The sequence below is a fragment of the Peromyscus californicus genome, unplaced genomic scaffold (assembly GCF_007827085.1).
Source record: "Peromyscus californicus insignis strain IS unplaced genomic scaffold, ASM782708v3 Scaffold_13__1_contigs__length_99412109, whole genome shotgun sequence".
NCBI classification, from domain to species: domain Eukaryota; kingdom Metazoa; phylum Chordata; class Mammalia; order Rodentia; family Cricetidae; genus Peromyscus; species Peromyscus californicus.
The window spans coordinates 26,728,439-26,747,308 of NW_026294424.1; the positions used below are offsets into that span (position 1 = coordinate 26,728,439).

An 18,870-nucleotide genomic window follows, 5' to 3' on the forward strand; every position below is an offset into this window, starting at 1 on the left:
GCTATTGTGCTTGGGGGGGGGGGCAGCGGTGCACGCCCACCCCATGCACACAAACACATAAAACAAGTCACTATTTTCAAAGAAAAAACACCAGAATGGAGACTAAGCATCCCTGAACTGCAAAGCAACACCTAGGAAGTTCTCTGCCAACAAAGAAAGACCTCGGCTTCATCGATGGGAATCTGAGAACAGCACTGATAAACTCAACTTTCTGTGGCAGCCAATGTGGTGGCCACCAGCCCCACGTGGCTTGTGACATGAGGAACTAAATGTAAAGATCTTTTCCAAATTTCAATTAAAGTTAAAAAAAAAAATTAGAGAAGTAAGTACTAGAGCTGTAGAACTTAACCTGAGTTACAGAAGGCACATGTGACCATCAGCATGTTTCTCTCCATGCTATTGAAATGTGGCTCAGGATTTCTTTTCATGTCACTGTCAGAAGGCCACGTAGCCCACATTCTCTCTCCACCTCTATCGGCATCAGTCAGAATTCTACAACAGGTATCAGACACTGACTTCATCATCACACTTCACTGCTTCACTGAATTTCTTTCTTGGCTTTGTTTTTTTCCTTCCTTCCTTCCTTCCTTCCTTCCTTTCTTTTTTCTTACTTGTTTTTTTGGGCTGACTGACTTCAAGCCCAAAGTGACCCTCTTTCACCTCCCAAATGGAGAGATGACAGGAATGCACTACCACACCCAGCTTTCCCATGAACTTCTCTTAAAAACATTTATTTAACAGTCCAAGACACCACTGGGGGTAGGGTTTGGGAGCCCTTAGATGCATAAATTCTGAAAGTTAAGTCATTCTATGTAAAATTGTTTAATTTTTGTCTAACTAGAAAACACACTGCACTAATTGTACAATTAAGTTCACCATTAATTGTAAAAAAAAATTCAATTTCAACTTACTGCAAACCTGAGGAGGAGGCAAGACTTTCCAACCCCAGAATCACCAATCAGAAGTAACTTGAATAAATAATCACTGCAAAAAAAGGAGGAAAATCACATTAATAAAAAGCATGTTAAGTTCTACAGGAAACCAGAGTAACAACAAACAGCTTGTAATGAAGACTACAGCTCCTGACAAGGTCTGTGTGTGGCTTAGCAGAAGCCAAAACTAGATCCACCAGCAGCCCTTTGATACACAGCTGAACATGTGTGAATTACCCACTCAAGTAAGGCAGGCAGGCAGTGCCACCCAAGATCTCTCAGGAGTGAACTTCCTCTTCCAAGGAAACAGTGATAGGAAACACGTGATTCCTATTCTGAGGGGGCTGCGGAGACTTACACTAATTAAATCCCAGTCCTCTACCCTATGAGACTAAGGAAGGCTATGCTCCATGCAGTAAAATTAGCCTCTTCTGGCTTAGTGCCCCATGCCTGTAGTCTCAGCAAACTCTTGAGAGGTGGGGCAGGAAAGTCTTGAAATTAAGGCCACACTCAGCTACATAACATAATAGGGCTGGCATGGAATACATGGGCCCCTGTCTCAACAAATCAAACACCTCTCCTTCAAATTCAAAGACCAAACTATTCACTGTGCAGAGCAATCCTCTAGTGAAATAATTTCTATGATCCTTTCCTACAATCTAGGTCTACCGTTCCTCTTTTTAAAAAACAAAAAAGCACTGTAGGCTGGAAAGATGGCTCAAAGGTGAAGAGCACTGGCTTCTCAGGCAGAGGACCTAGGTTTGATTCTCAACACTCACTCCCAAGACGCTCACAACCACCAGTACTCATTCAGTCCCGGGGGATCTGATGCCCTCTTCTGGCCTCTCAGGGCACTGCATTACATGATCCACAGGCATCACAAGGTGTTGCTGGATCGATCTCTCTGTACCAATGGGGTTGCATTGAATAACTGTGCCTGTTTCTGCTTTCTGCTATTAATTTGGCTCTTTTAACTGGATTACCAAAGATGAATGGCTGAACCGGGCTTGTTGGGGCAACCCAGGGCACAAGCTCTGATTCTGATCCCAGTAACACCACTGCTATGACTAACTCAGAAACCATCACTACATGATATCTTCAATGACCTGAAGACAACAGATTATCTGTCCACTGTCTCCCAAAGGAATCTCTCAGTCCTTCATAATTCTGACCATTTCCATAATCTAAGCACTTTCAAAAGGAGTCCCTCCAACAAGACTTTACATATATATTTTTAGAATGTACAACTGATTTCTAGCTTTGTGATTTAATTTCAGAAAAAAATATCTACTAATCTATTAAAATTAAAATTTTTATTATAGAAAGTATAATTTCAATGTAAACAAGACACACAACTTTTAGAGACAATTATCTTTGTGGTTATTCAAATTATTACCTATCTCTATTTGCAGAGTGGTATTACTTAAACACCTTTTTTGTTTTATCAGATTAGCACAGTAGACTTATTCCTAAATGTATCTGAGCAAAATAATTAAAAAAAAAAATCCAACCTGTTAGTCAGCAGAAAAACAGAAACCAAAGAAGGAAATAAAAATTTTCTAAAAACTAAACCAGGACGGGGGTGTTACAGTTCAGCTGGCAGAACACAGGTCTAGCACACATGACGGTCCTGTGTTTAATCTCCAGCACATCGTACATAGCTGCACATGTCTCTTAATTCCTGCACTTGGGAGGTGGAGGCAGGAGGATTAAAAAAAAAAAATCATGGCTGGAGATGTCTCGGTGGTTAAGAACACTGGGTGCTGTTCCAGAGGACCTCAGGTGAAGTTCCCAGCACCCACATGGCAGCTCCCAACCATCTGTAACCCATCAGGCCAGGGGATCTGATGCTTTCTTCTGGACTCCAGGGCACTAGGCATGCACGTGGTACACAGGCATACATGCAAACACAACACTCATAGACATACAAGTCATTAATAAAATGTTTTGCATCAGTAAAGGAGGGCTGGATATGTACAGCTCAACAACAGAGTATTGCCAGGCACATGCCAGACCCTAAGTTTCATGGCCAGGCCTTTTACAAAAGAAAAAGACAAACAAGTTGTTGAAATTTAGTAATCAATCTGAGCTTTCCAATTCTCTGAAGAAGCACACCCTCCATCAGCTGTACAGAGTCCTCTTACCATAAAGGACTGAACTGGGCCACAAATAATGCCTGAGGTATCGCTGCCCTAAGGGTTAACTACTTCGATTTATTGCAGCACAATCACAAGAATGGAACATACATAAATAAACACTCCTAACTGTGTTTCTAGCTATAGCATCAAGAAATTAAGAGTCAGACTGGAAAAATAGCTCGGCAGTTAAGAGCATGGGCTTAATTTTTCCAAAGGACCTGGGTTCAATTCCCAGCACCCACATGGCAGCTCACAACTGTCTATAACTACAATTTGAGGAGCTCCAACACCCTCACACAGACATCATGTAGGGAAAATGCCAATGCACATAAAATAAAAATAAATTATTTTTAAAAAATTGAGTCAACTTTTAAAACTATCATTTAACATATTCTAAAGTTTTGAAAAAGTTATTTTTGAGCACGGACTTTCAAGTAATTTAAAATCATTACAGAAGCTAAGGTTGGTGGTGCCTGCCTATAATCCTGTTCTCTGGAAGCTGAGGTAGCAAGACTGCCACCAGTTCAAGGCCAGCTTGAGTTACCTTGGAGACCCTGTTGTCTCAACACAACAAAACAAAAACCAACCAATCAGCCAGGCAACCAAAATGGAGGTATTATTAAAGAGTCTGGCTTCTAAGCCATCAGCTTTACTAGCAAACAGTGGCAATGAGTAAGAAAATTACAACCATCTTTACTCTGGCTAAAAAGGAGGGAAAGGGGGAAAAAGGATACAAGATAACTCTTAGGGCTCTCTCAAAGGCAAAGCCAGGAAAATTTGAGCCATGAAGTATACATAACCACATTTTGGATTATAACTCAAATAATAAATATATAAATTCTGGTAGAAATAGTTCAGTAAATAAATTAGAGAAATAACTCAGATTTATTGTCTTTCCATGTGCATATAGAAGAAAAACAGAAAATAAGTAGATCACTAAATGAGGAAAAACTATAGATGAAGTTAAAATTAGTGGGTAGAACTTAAAGAAAAAAATAAGGTATCTGTGTGGTCTCAAATTATATCCTGCCGAGTATTTACTGCACTGGTGGGTTTTGTTGTTGTTTGGGAGGCACTTCTATGAAACATGGTCTCATGTAGCAAAGGCTACCCAAGAACTTTTGATCACCCTGCAAGTGTTGGGGTTATAGCCACGCACCACACCTGGCATTACATTGGTGCTTTAAAAATACTCCATCCAGTAACCTTTTATTTTATTTTTGGTTTTTCGAGACAGGGTTTCTCTGTGTAGCTTTGGAGCCTGTCCTGGAACTAACTCTGTAGCCCAGGCTGGCCTCGAACTCACAGAAATCCGCCTGCCTCTGCCTCCCGAGTGCTGGGATTAAAGATGTGCACCACCACCGCCCAGCCCAGTAACTGTTTTAAGTCCATCTTGCCCTTGAGTATGGGCTGTACATTAAATCTGGTGGTTAGCGTCTAATAAAGTAGAGAAAGAGGGAAAAGGTAACTTCAGAAGGGCACTAGTGTTAAAAGGGACTAGTAATTCTCCCAAAATAAAGCCACCAGAATAGCCAGTTATAAATCCAGCAATAATATCACCAGAATGATGAGTAAAATATCATATTGATATCATATGCCTTCTGATATAATGCAATGAATAGATCACTAACTTCTGTGGTTTCTCTGGCATTTTCCCCAAATCTATAACCCTAATCTAATAATGAATTAACTAGATAAATTAATTATACTTGTAATTCCAGCACTTGAGAGGCAGGCCAACCTGGTCTACATACTGAGCTCCAGATCAGCAAGGGCTACATAGTATGATCCTGTCTCAAAAAGGGGGCGGGGGGGGGGCCTGGAAGGTGGCCCAGCAGTTAAGAGCACTTGACTGCTCTTGCAGAGAACTAAGATTCTGTTCCCAGCACCCATGGCACAGCTCAGAACCATCTGTAACTCCACTTCCTCTAGGGGATCCAACACTCTCTTCTGGCCTATGCTGGTATCAGGAACACATGTGGTGCATATACATACACATCAAATAAAAACCAATCTTTAAAAAAAAAAAAACAAAGCATCAGACAAATGTCAAGTAGAGAATAGTCTAAGCACACTTCAAGGATATCCAAATCAGGGTTGAAGATAGCTCATCGGACAAAATGCTTGCCTAGCTAGCATGCATGAAGCCCTGGGTTTAACCACCAGTACTACATAAGCCCAGGGTAAAGGCACATGCCCATACTGGCTGCAATCCTAGCCAGCAGAAGGTGGAGAAAGTAGGACCATAAACTCATGGACAGACTCAGTTCCACAGAGAGCTTGAGGCCAGCCCTAGATACAAGAGACCTGTTTTGGGGCTGGAGAGATGGCTCAAGGATTAACAGGATACACTGCTCTTTCAGAGGATGAGTTTGGATCCCAGCACCCATGTGGTTCACAACCACCTCTAACTCCAGCTCCAGGGGGATCCCATGCCTCAGTCCTCCATGGGCACTAGCATTCATATACAAATATACACACAGAGATATACATATATGTAGATAAACTAATAGAGCAATGGCTTAGTGATTAAGAGCACCAGCTGCTCTTCCAGAAGACCTGGGTTCAATTCCCAGTACCCACATTGTAGCTTACAATCATCTATAACTACTTCCAGGGAATCCAATTCTTCGGGCCTCTGTGGGCACCAGCCACGCATACAGACATATATGCAGGCAAAACACCCATACACATGAAAAATAAATAGATAAATAAATTTAAAAAGAGGAAGCTGTCTCAAAAAAAAAATATTAATTGCCAAGATCATTAAGCCAAGCATAGTGACACATACCTATAATCCTAGTACTCTGGAGTCAGCAACAGAATGCTCTCCTACAAGTTTCCAGTCTGGTCAACATAGCAAGCTCCAGGCCAACAATGACTACATAAGCAAGATCCTGTCTCAAAAACACAAAAGCCAAAACAAGTGCTAAGACCATGAAAAAGGAGAGACCTCGGAGAATGAAGGGAACTGAAATGCTATAAACATAACATGGGATCTGGTCTGGATCCTAGACCAGAACAAGGACATTAGTGGAAACCTTAATGAAGTAGAATAAAGAGGGGGCTGATCTGTTGTTGTGGTTTGTCTAAAGACAGGATCTTACTTTGTGGCCTTGACAGGCCTGGAACTCAGCGATCTGCCTGCCTCCGCCCCCAGAGCGCTGAACCACCATACCTGGCCCAATGTTTTAATGTGATAAATGTGTCATGAATTCAAGGTGTTAATATTCGAGAAAGCTGAATGAAGAGTACACTGGAATTCTGTACACTATTTTTTCAACTGTTTAGTAAATCTAAATTTAGTTCAAATTTTATTTTTTTAAAAAAGTCAGGCCGGGCGGTGGTGGCGCACGCCTTTAATCCCAGCACTCGGGAGCAGAGCCAGGCGGATCTCTGTGAGTTCGAGGCCAGCCTGGACTACCAAGTGAGTTCCAGGAAAGGCACAAAGCTACACAGAGAAACCCTGTCTCGAAAAACCAAAAAAAAAAAAAAAAAAAAAAAAGTCAGGCAGTGGTGGTACATGCCTTTAATCCCAGCACTCGGGAGGCAGAGGCAGGCAGATCTCTGTGAGTTTGAGGCTAGCTTGGTCTACAGAGCAAGTTCCAGGACAGCCAAGGCCACACAGAGACATCTGTCCCAAAAAAACAAAACTAAACAAAACAAAACAAACAAAAAAAAATTAGACCAAAAAAAGTTTAAAGAAAAACTAATGAGGAAGAAACCAGTAAAATGACAGAGATCCTTAAAAATAGATAGATAGATAGATAGATAGATAGATAGATAGATAGATAGATAAACAAATAAATAAATAAAGGGGGGCTTCCAGGACAGCCAGAGGTATACTTTTTGTTTGTTTGTTTTTGTTTTTTGAGGCAGGATTTCTCTGTGTAGCTTTTGGAGCCTGTCCTGGAACTTGCTCTGTCTAGCCTCAAACTCAGAGATCCACCTGCCTCAGCCTCCCAAACACTTGGATTAAAGGTGTGCGCCAGAGCTATACTTAAAAATAAAAAATAAATAAATAAAACATCATTTCAGGAGAGATGGCTCAGCAGTGAAAAAGCACTAGTAACTCTTCCAAAGGACCAGGGTTCAATTTCAAGCATCTACATGGCAGTTCACACCATCTGTAATTCCAGTTCCAAGAGATCTGATGCCCTCTTCTGGCCTGTACAAGCCCCAAGCAAGCATGTGGTGCATACATGCTAGCAAAACACCTACACACATAAAATAAAATGTTTTTTAAAATGTCAAGAGAACTAAATCCAAGTTAGGTATAGTAATTATACCTAGGTTAGGGACACACAGCTATAATCCAGCACCCAGGAAGCTAAGGGAGCAGAATCAAGCATTTAAGGTTATCTGAGGGAGGAGCTGGAGTTCCAGGTGGTGTGTGCTGCCATGTGGGTGCTGGGAACCGAGTGAGTCCTCTGCAAGACCAGTAAGCACCCTTAGCTGCTGAGCCGCCAGAAAAGAAACACTCAGGATGGGGCTACTGCTCATCAGTACACTGTTTGCCTAGCACGCTGCAGTCAATCTGAGCACTGCCAGAAAACGTGACTTAAGGTTGTCCGACAAGCCCTAAGGGGCTGGGGAGAGGGCTCGGTCAGTCAGTAAGGCACTTGCTTGTGCAGACATGGGAAGCTGAGTTCAGAGTCCCAGCACTCACATAAAAAGCTGGGCACAAATACAAAACCAACCCAATGGTATTTTTGTGGATTTTTTGTCTCAAAGTGCTCTGTTTGGGTATTTTCTGTCTTATTGGTCTTTTGTTTATATGTCTTGGTTTGGGTTGGGCAGAAAGACAGAGAGGGTTTCTTGGTTTGTTTTTAAAGAGAGAAAGAAAGGACATGAAGTCGGGTGGTGGGGAGGGAGGAAAGATCTGAGAAGAGTTGAAAGGAAGGGAAATGAATGATCAGAATATATTTTATGAAAAAGAAAATTACTTTTCAGTTTTAAAAAACAAGCCGGGCCGGGCGGTGGTGGTGCACGCCTTTAATCCCAGCACTCGGGAGCAGAGCCAGGCGGATCTCTGTGAGTTCGAGGCCAGCCTGGACTACCAAGTGAGTTCCAGGAACGGCGCAAAGCTACACAGAGAAACCCTGTCTCGAAAAAAAAAAAAAAACAAGCCGGGCGGTGGTGGTGGTGCACGCCTTTAATCCCAGCACTCGGGAGGCAGAGGCAGGCGGATCTCTGTGAGTTCAAGGCCAGCCTGGTCTACAGAGCAGATCCAGGACAGCCACCAAAACTACACAGAGAAACCCTGTCTCAAAAAAAAAAAAACACCAAAAAAACTAGGTGGTGGTGGTGATGCAAACCTTTAGTCCCAGCACTCAGGAAGCAGACAGATCTCTGAGTTCAAGGCCAGCCTGGTCTACAGAGTGAGTTCTAGGACAGCCAGGGCTACACAGAGAAACCCTGTCTTGAAAAAACAAAAAACAAAACAAGAACAGCTGGGCACAGCACAAGATAGCACAGGGAGACAGACAGGAGGGTCTTGGCAGCATCTTGCCAGCTAGTCTAACCAAATCATTCTTTTCTTTACAAGAAACTCTATGGATACAAATTTGACACTAGGTCTGGGAAACTGAGACAGGCTCTTTCAAAACTATTGTTAGCACACATTAATTACACATCCTGGACTTAGCACAGCATTCTTCCATGTGTGTACTTTGATCACACACTGCCCTCTCTTGTCCTACTCTCAAGCATCCCTGATCCCTTTCCTTTCCATGCAACTCCTCTTCTACATTCATGGAGGGCGGGGTGCAAGGTGGCAAGGAATTTCTTTAGGGTTATTCACAGGAGCCTGGGCACCTTACTTATGGCTACACCACTGAGAAAATGGATCTCCCTCCCCCAGCAACCATTAGCTGCCTATAGACGCTCAGGGAAGGCTATGCTGGAGAGCAGCCCCTCCCTAACTAACCTGACATCCCTGGTTTCATCATGTCAAGGTCTTATGCAAGTGAGCGTGGCTGCTCTGAGTTCAAGAGTAAAATGGCTTTCTTCTCTGGCTTCTCATTGTCAGAAAGATGTTCACAACTTCTAAAGCCCCAACAATAAATATCCAAGAATAGGCAAGAAAGAGAGAAACAGAATAGATATGTTTAATTGCAGCATTTGGGAAACTTAGAAAGACCAACCCAATAAAGTACTTAAAAAAATAGAAGGCCAAGGCCACTAAGACCTATAGTTCCTATTCTGTTGCTGAGGCTGTTGTTGTCATAAAGGGGGTGGGGGGGGATCTCTCAATTTTAAGACTTAGAACTGGAACTTACGATTCTCCTGCCTCAGCCTTCTGAGAAGCTAGAATTACAGGCATGGGCTACCATGCAAACTTCACAAACTCTTCTTGTTCAGCACTCATTATGTAGCCGAGACTAGCCTCAACTCCCAAACTTCCTCTGACTTCTCTAAGTGTACAGGAACGTTATTATTCCCTGCTCAACACACCCTCTTTCCTATTTTCAAATCTCTCCATTGGAGCCTGGTGGCAGGCCTTTAATCTCAAGTTACTTAGAAAGCTGAAACAGGAGGATCACAAGTTCAAGGCCTACCCATATGCAGGCCAGCCTGAACTCCCCTTTTAATCCTGTGTCAAAATAAAAAATAAAAGGAACTAGAGCTAAAGTTCAGTGGTAGAATATATGCCTAGCATGGAGAATGGGCTAGTCAAATCCCCAGTGCAAAAAGTGTGTGAGTGTGAGTGCATGTACGTGTGTGTGTGTGTGTGTGTGTGTGTGTGTGTGTGTGTGTGTGTGTGTGTAACAAAATCTCTCCACTAATGTTTAAGGTAGCTGTCCATCCAAATGTTATCTGGCTTAAATTTAAAAATTTTAGGGTTGAAGGGGATGCATTTGGAAGCCATAAATTCAATCCCTGGTGGCACAAAAATCTGTAACCACATACAGAAAGTGGTAACATACCTGGGAAGTCAAAATACAAGTCCCCGCCCAGCCCTATGGCTTAGCAGGTAAAGCACTTGCTTCGTAAGCCTGAGGACCTGAGTTTGATCCCTGGAGCCATGGCAAAGTGGAAAGAGAAAACCAACTCCACACAGTTGTCCTCTGACCTCCATACGCGTGCCTGCATGAACGATCACACACACACACACACACACACACACACACACACACACACACACACACACAATAATAATACTTTTTTTTAAAAAAAGAGGTAGGCAGCAAGATGGTTCAGCGGGTAAAGGCTCCTGCTGCCAAGCCTGACCACCTGAGCTCAATCCCCACAAACAAGGTGAAGAACACTGAACCCTGTGAGCTGTCCAGAGCTCCACATGTGCATGCTGGTATGTAGGTGTACACCCATATACACTTACACATGGGCACACAAAATAAATAAAAGTGAAATTAAATAATTTAAATAAATAAGTGAATACAAATTAGAAGCCCTTTAGTTACAATTCCAATTATGATGCTTACTCTAAACACACTTGTGCAAGCCATTTAACTCTTCCCTGTACCCAAACAGAGACAAAACTAGGGCCCGTCAGTGGTGGCGCATGCCTCTAATCCCAGCACCAGGGAGGCATGTCTAGACATAAACTTTAGGGCAGGTGGTACAAATTTCAATTATCAATTATTATTATTATTATTTTGGGTTTTCGAGACAGGGTTTCTCTGTGTAGCCCTGGCTGTCCTCGAACTCACTCTGTAGCCCAGGCTGGCCTCGAACTCACAGAGATCTGCCTGCCTCTGCCTCCCGAGTGCTGGGATTAAAGGCGTGCGCCACCACCGCCTGGCCAATTATCCATTATTAGTCCCAAGATCAACACCAAAGTCCTTAAGTATGTTCCTCAATGTTCGAGTTCTCTCCAGTTAATAGTCAACATCAATTATACTTTCTGTAAAAACTAAGTCGGGGCTGTGGAGGCAGTTCGTTTGTTTACCTGGGTGAGGTAAGGGCCAAGGAAAGACAGCTTAGCAGCTAAGGGCTAACTGACCTTCCAGAGGTTAGCAATTTAGTTCCCTTCCGAATCCCTGTAACTCCAGCTCCAGGGGTCCAATGCCCTCTATAGGCCTTGATAAGCACTCCCACACATGTAGTTGGTTGGAGTATAGCTCGGGAAAGGACTGCACAGTGAGACTATGTATCAAACAAGATAAAGTTGTCCTACGTCAAGAAAATGGAATATAACTATATTCAGAGTAGACAGGACAGGGACTAATTCTACTTAAGAACTACTGCTATATACAAGAAACTCAATCAGAAATTACATCTATCACTGTTCTTGGAAAGCTTCAATTATGGACTTCACCCAGTTTCATAAAAAAATCACGAATCTGAAGCAACAAAAAGGCTCAACAGGAGAAAGCACTTGTCACGCAAACTTGAAAATATGAGTTTTTTAAAAAGCCCAGAACCCACATAAAAATGGAAGAAATGTTCACATACACAATGACAAATTAAAACCACCACAAAAAAGTTTCCTTGCCTACTTCTGGGCTGCATCTCCGACATGTTTGAGTCAGCAAACCACCCAACAAACAAACACGTTCTCTGGCTCCCGGAGCCTCAGTTTGCCCTGCTGCCACTACTGGTTTGCTCCCCCACTTCCAAACTAACAGAATCTGGGCTGATTGCAACGAAAAATAAGATTTCAGTTTCGTTCCTTCAACTCTATTCCAGGGGATTGGAGAGACAGCCAGCAGTTAAGAGCACTGGCTGTACAATGTTCCAGAGGATCCAGGTTCAGTTCCTGTTAACTCCAGTTCCAGGGAATTGAAATCCCTCTTCTGGCTTCCTCTGGCACCAGGCATGTGTTAGGTACACAGACATACATAAAATACTAATTTTAAAAATTTTAGTCATATTCAGGATATCAAAGCAGCAATTTTAGCCCCAACTTCTACAGAAAAACAGAAATAGGCTGACCACTCCCTTCTCCTTGGGGGGGGGGGGGTTGCCAGTGTCTCTTACAAAAACTGGAAAGGAAAATTCAGACAGAGTAATAAAAAGCAAAGTCGCCGGGCGGTGGTGGCGCACGCCTTTAATCCCAGCACTCGGGAGGCAGAGCCAGGCGGATCGCTGTGAGTTCGAGGCCAGCCTGGGCTACCAAGTGAGTTTCAGGAAAGGCGCAAAGCTACACAGAGAAACCCTGTCTCGAAAAACCAAAAAAAAAAAAAGCAAAGTCAAATCTACCACAGCTCATGTAACGGCAGCAGCTTTGTGCTGCTGTCCTAAGTCCCCTCTCCCTCCCTCCCTCCCTTCTAGGCTTCCTCTGCAACAAGTCTATCCCCGCCCAGACTGCCCTGGAGCCAAGGCTGGCCCTGCACTTCTACCTCCTGCTTCCACTTGGGATTTGCAAGCCTGATAATTCTGTGAAGATTCTACACAGCTACCTTCCACCAACAGTTACAGAGTTGATTCTGTAGATGCTGAAAAATAACATTCTACACAGTGAGAGAACCAATTACTTTTCTTCCTCCAATTTTTCTAGAATGGTTGGAGTATAGAGTGACAGAGGACTTCTGCCTGGCATGTGCCAAGCCCTGGATTTGATTACCAGCAACACACAACAATAAAAACAAAAATTCTAATGACAAACTACATGAAAGCAAAAAATGATATTAATATCCTGTCGGACAGACAACTGATGACCTCACTTTTATTTTCCAACACTTACATTGGAAGGGGGCACTTACTGGAAACAGACCTGACCGTTAGAGGAAAGCAGAGGACTGCTGACATGTTCAGAGAGCCTGAAGACTCATTTCAAAGTGAAGAAGGGAGGGAGAGAAGCACACTGAACGGCCGCCCTGCAGAAGCCAGGAGAGGTGCTGCTGCTCACTTGGAATCTCAACATCTGGGAAACGGGAACTGCAAGATCAGGAATTCAATCATCCCCATCTACGGTGAGGTTGGGTTTGGTTTAGCTTTTTCAAACAAAGCCTTATGTAGCCCAGGTTGGCCTCAAACTTCAGGCAGTCCTCCTACCTCCACCTCTCAATGGCTGGGATTACATTCATGAGCCACGACACGATTTTTGTCACTTGAATAATCAAACAAGCCTAATGACTTGAGTTCAATCCCTGGCACCCACACGGTAGGAGAGAACTGACTCTCACAGGCTGTCCTCCACACACCACATACTATCTCTCTCTCTCTCTCTCTCTCTCTCTCTCTCTCTCTCTCTCTCTCTCTCACACACACACACACACACACACACACACACACACACACACTCTAAATGTAATTTATTAAAAATGTTTAAAACTTGGTGGCTGGGAGATGCTTCCTTGGTAAAGTGCTTCTCTGACAAGCATGGGGACCAGAGTTAGGTCTCAAGAACTCACCAAAAAACCAAAAAGCCAAATCTGGTGTGCTGAGCATACTTGGCCAGCCAACCTAGCCAATTTCTATGAACCCCAGGTCCCAGTAAGAAACCTTGTCTCCAAAAGAAAAACGAAATGGGGACTGGAGAGGTGGCTCAGTGGTTAAGAGCACTGACAGCCCACAACCATCTGTAACGCAGACAGCCTCTTCTGACCTGTGAGGTCACTGCAAGCACCATGCACATGGTACGGACACAATTCAGGCAAACACACATAAAATCAGGCTAAAAACAAAGAAAGTGGACAGCTCCCAAGGAATGAAACCCAAGGTTGACCTTAGGAGACCAAATGCATGCACACACATGTGCACATAGCCCAATACTCACACATATATGCCTTCATGCACACATTAGTTCAAGGCTAGTAACAGAACTCGGCTAGGCAGCATGCCATGGGTTCGACTCCCAGCCCCTTGTGCCTTTGCACTCAGCAGGCAGTGATAGAAGGATTAGAAGCTGAAGGTCATCCTCAGTCATAGGGTGAGCTTGAGACCCTGTCTCAAAATAAAAATGAAGCTCACAGATTGTGTAGCCCTAGATCATCTAGAATTCATTAATGTAGGCCAGGGAGGCCTAGAACCTTCAGTGACCCTCCTGCCTCTGGCTCAAGTGCTCAGAGCACAGACCCCTCCACTCCTGGCACTGTTTAGTACTTCCAATCAGTGTGCTGGAATAATCACTGCCTGCTTCACTACCAGCTCTGAAAATCAAATCTTGGCCATAGCTCGGTGCTTACAGCCAAAACTAAAGACAGTTCAATCCGCAGGACCCACATGGTAGGAGAGAACTGATTCCTGCAAGTTACTCTGACCTCCACACGTGCCCTGTAGCATCCCTGTGTCCCTCTCCATACACAAAATAAGTGTAATAACGTCAAACATTTCCTCAGATCTCCAGAAAAAAAAAAAAGAAAAGAAACTTTGACCATTTCCATCTACTGTTCCACGTTAGGATCACACTTGCAGTGGTTTTGTTTGTAGCTGAAGTCCAAGTGACTCAATCATTACCCTTAACTCCTATCTTAAAGATAACAGGCTTTCCTTTCTCCAAACCAGCCTAATAAATTGCTTTTAGTCAGATCATAAACACACACACACAGCACAATCAGAGAGACAGATTATAACTTAATCAGTATTGGTATATTGAGTGCACTTGTGATATTCACTAATAAAATATCTATCATTACCTCTCATCCTTCCCCCAAACACCTGGACTATTTTATTATACAATCTAGAAAGCAAATACAGGTCAGATATTGGCCGACTTGAGACCTCAAAACAAAGACTGAAGAAATGATTGTCCATGCAGAGCGTGGTGACTCCAATCTGTAACTCAGCACCTGGGAGGCAGAGGCAGGAAGACTGGAGCAGACACAAGGCCAGCCTCGTCTACAGTGTGTCTCAGGAGAGCCAGGGCTACACCACAAAGTGTGTCTTAAATTAAGGAATGGATTAAAAAAACTTATTGCCTTGCCATTTATTTACCAGACTTTCCTCTTCCTTCTCCCTCTTGAAAAGTCTCCCCGGCTCACGCCTGTGCCAATAATTGTCTCTTCTTTATATTTATTTAGATTATTCCGGGGCACATGTGGAGACCAGAGAACACGCAGGTCCAGGGATGGAACTCATCATCAAGGTGGCAGCTGAGCTGTCTCACTGGTGCACTGGTCATTTTCCTACATGTCTCTTCTCTAACAGTCTTCCAAAGCAGCCTCCCACAAGTGACTTCCCCCTGAAATCCTACCGCTCTGATCCATGCAGCTCTATCTACTAGTATCTGACATGTAGAAAATCTATTTTCTTTATTATGTTGCAGGCCCCTTGAGGTTAAGGTTCACACTCCTAAATCCCGGCATAACTGAAATGCTTACTTAAAAATGATTTACACCACCTACAACATGCTCTGGTTAGCTGTCCAAGTATTTACCTACTCATGAGCCACACTACTACCTTAATAGGTAATAAAAATGATTTTTTTATACTACTTTACAAAAAGAAGAACAAATTAAAAGTCTGAGTAACATCAAATTTTTGTCATCTAGTTAATCTTCAAAACCTTCTTACAGTAATAAAAAAAATATAAGTAACAAGGCTGGAGAGATTGAGAAGTGTTTGCTAAGATCATGTATTGTTCTTGCAGAAAACTCGAGTTCAATTCCCAGCACCCACATCAGCAGCTCACAACTGCTTGTAACTCTGGCTCCAGGGGATAGTTCTAACCCAGTGGTTCTCAACTTGTGGGTTGTGACCCTACCAATTACAACAGTAGTACAGTTATGAAAAGGCAACAAAAATGATTTCATGGTTGGGGTCACCAAAACATGAGGAATTGTATTAAAGGGTCACAGCATTAGGAAGGTTGAGAACCACTGCTCTATACACACACACACACACACACACACACACACACACACACACACAAATAATAATATTTAAGCATATATGTAACGTATAGGAAAGTCCTCAAATAGTACAGGTTTACAAACCTCCGTAATCTAGCAAATTCATGTTCTTTACTGTTGCCAGGAAAACTAACTGAAGAACCCCAATTCAACTTTGCTCAACTAAACCAATTTGGTCCTGCAGAGCCCGGGACCGGAGGGGCTGCCAGCACAGCAAGTCTATCACTACATGAACTGTTCCCGACCTCCTAAAGAAGTACAAAAGCCTGGGCCAGTGAGATGGCTCTATGGTTAGAGTGCTTGTCGGAGTTCAATCTCCAGAAGCCACAATGGAAGGTCGAACCAACTCCCAAAAGTTGTCCCCTGACCTTTCACACAAGTACTGTGGCATCTGTGCTCCTGCAGTCACATGCATTACACACACAATAGAATTAAAAGGTAGAATTCTACCAAGATACGATGACTTCTGCTTAGCACAGATGAAAAAGAACATCTCAGCATTAAACCACAGTCTTTCAAAACTTGAACTTAGAATGCATTTTGCAAGAGCCATGTGACAGACACATGACAAGTCAGCTAAGCTGATGGCGCCTTTCATGGGGAAACACTCAGCGGGAACTGACTAAAGCAACAAATAAATCCTGCTTTTAGGGCAATACTGATTTCTCTTATCAAAAAAAAAAAAATATATATATACACATATGTGTATATATATGTGTGTATGTGTGTGTGTGTGTGTGTGTGTGTGTATCTCCTCCCTTAAAGATTTCTGACACTAACGAGGAATAAGAATGACATCTCTTCAAGTTATTACCGACTTTCACATATGGAAACCATAGGAGGATTTTGGCGCCGTTCCAGAGAGCCCAACGAAGTCTACCGGAGGAGAGAGATCACCAGTTCCCATGAAAGGCGCCAGGTGTGTCACATTTGCTCGAGTGACTTCTTGAGTAAGCAAGAAAAAGGAATGCATTAACTTTTCATGACACGTCATGGAACCTCATTCCCTATCTACAGGCTTTCAACTAGGTAATCTAAAACCTACAGCTCTATCAAAGGTCCCATCCGTGTCTTTTCCAATTTGTCAGCAAACTCGACTTTAATTTGGTGGTACAGGAAGACATCTTTTTTTTTTTAATTTTAGTTCAGTTTTGTATTGTTGTTATTGTTGACCTACTGAAGACAAAAGGTGACTTGGAGACTTAGGTGTCCTCTAAGACAAAAAATTCACAAATGCCTAGGATTTTAGAAGGGCCATGGCTCGCAGTTCTGAAAGAACTCTTCCAAGTAGAGAAGCCGAAAAGGAAACTAAACACTGTCAGTAGCTTCTCACCATCTCCCCATTCCCCTCAAGCCCACGCAGTCCCGAGAAGCATCCATATTACCTGAACCCTGACGGGGAGAGGGCTCTCACGAGCTCAGGATTTCCAAGCAAAGCTGGTGTCCTCGCCGCCGAGGCTGACAGCTCCGCGGAGCCGGCGCAGGGTCTGACAGTGCCCTCGAACAGAGCTCTCCCACCTACCTCCCTTAAAAACAAGCCCTCCTCCGGCCGCCACTGCCTCCCCGAGACGCGCCCCTCCGGGCCGCCGTCCGAGGCCGAGTCCCCAACGCCCGGCCGCGGCACACAGCTCCCCGCCGGCCCGCCGGCCCCTGCCCCGGAGGCCCGACCCCTCCCCGCCGCGGCCCTCGGCCGTCAGACAATGGGGCCCTCGGGCTGCTCCGCCTCGCTCGCCCGGCCGACCTTCCTTCCCGCTGCCGCGCAGCGAACCTCCCGGCGGCCTTCACCCCCCGTCCCGGCCGGACGCCCTCACCCCGGCCAGCCCCGGCTCTCCTGCACTCACTATTCGGGATTCATGCTGGACATGTCACTGCAGCTGCCGCCGCCGCCACCGCCCTTGCTGACGCAGCCGCCGCCCCGACTCTCCGCGCCACGGGTAATGGAAGGGAAGGAAGGAGCTAAGTGGTTCCGGTAGAGCAAACGTCGACCCCACTCCGACCCTCAGAACACAATCAGCAGCCGCCGCCACTCAGGGATCGCTTCCACCCAAAATGGCCGCCGGCGAACCAGGAACTAGGGAAGCCTAGGCCAAGGGGCCTGTCGCGGCCCAGAGGGCGGCCGCGTCGCGCGGCATGCCGGGAAACAGAGTCGTGAGCACACCGCGCGCTGGGCAACCTGACGGGGCCGAGGACAGCTTGCACTCAGCTTCCCACTAGGCCCCGCGCCCGGCACGCATGCGCAACCGCGAGCTTGTCGCCCGCCCCGTCCCGATTCTCTCACCCCCCACACCCCGCCCTTCCTGCTCCCCTCCCCGCTGGCTTGCTGGCTAGGACTTCGCTCGGACTCCCCCTAGCGGATTGGCTAAGGCCGAGCCGACTGTGTTGATGTCATCAGTGAGACGTGGCAGCTGGGCGAGTCAGCGCCCCACGGGAAGGGGAGGGGAAGGAACCCGGCGGAGGGCGGCGCCGCAGCCGAGGGGGTGGGGGCTCCTGGGGACGTCCGCCAGGACAGGGCGGGGAGGGGCCATTGGGACTGGAAGGGAAGTGTGAGGACAACTGGGCGGACCCTGCTCTGGCACGACCCCGGGGGCCGCCACCCCCCTATCCTCCGGACGGCTCTAAGGACAGAGGGAAAGTCAAGCCGCCTCTGTAGACCTGGCGCTTTCCCACTAGCCCGACCCCTCCTGTTCTTTTCTGAATTGGTTTTTTTTTTTAAACCATTTTACTCCAGCATCTTGACGTTGTAGTAGCTGCAAATGGACCCTGCTTCCGTCTCTTTTCTGCCCCCGTCCACTGCACACACAGCCAGATTTATCTTTCTGAAACTGCACCTCCATGGTGACCTCCCAACCTTCAGAGGCTCTGCATTGTGTGGTTGAGACAGGCTACAGTCAGCCTGAACCAGTCTGCCTACTTGAGGCCTAGACTTAAAGTTGAATTGTTGAGGGTTTTGTTTTGTTTTGATGTTGTTTGTTTGTTCGTTTTATTAGTTAGAGCTTAATTCTGTATCAGTCTTCAAAATTGGGCAGTTATAAAGTGATTTTT

The 18,870-nt window shown here is 44.9% G+C and overlaps 1 protein-coding gene across 1 annotated transcript in view; it reads right to left on the bottom strand.

Moving 5' to 3' along the window:
• The window catches only part of Rab1a (RAB1A, member RAS oncogene family), a 30,996-nt gene extending 13,077 nt beyond the window's left edge, over positions 1-17,919 (bottom strand). The window contains exons 1-2 of the mRNA XM_052734754.1: positions 17,670-17,919; positions 912-984 (exon numbers count right to left, since the gene is read on the bottom strand). Of these exons, the coding sequence (XP_052590714.1) occupies positions 912-984; positions 17,670-17,692 (96 nt within the window). The 5' untranslated portion in view covers positions 17,693-17,919. The remainder of the gene's footprint in view (positions 1-911; positions 985-17,669) is intronic.
• Between the last annotated feature and the right edge of the window lie 951 nt (positions 17,920-18,870).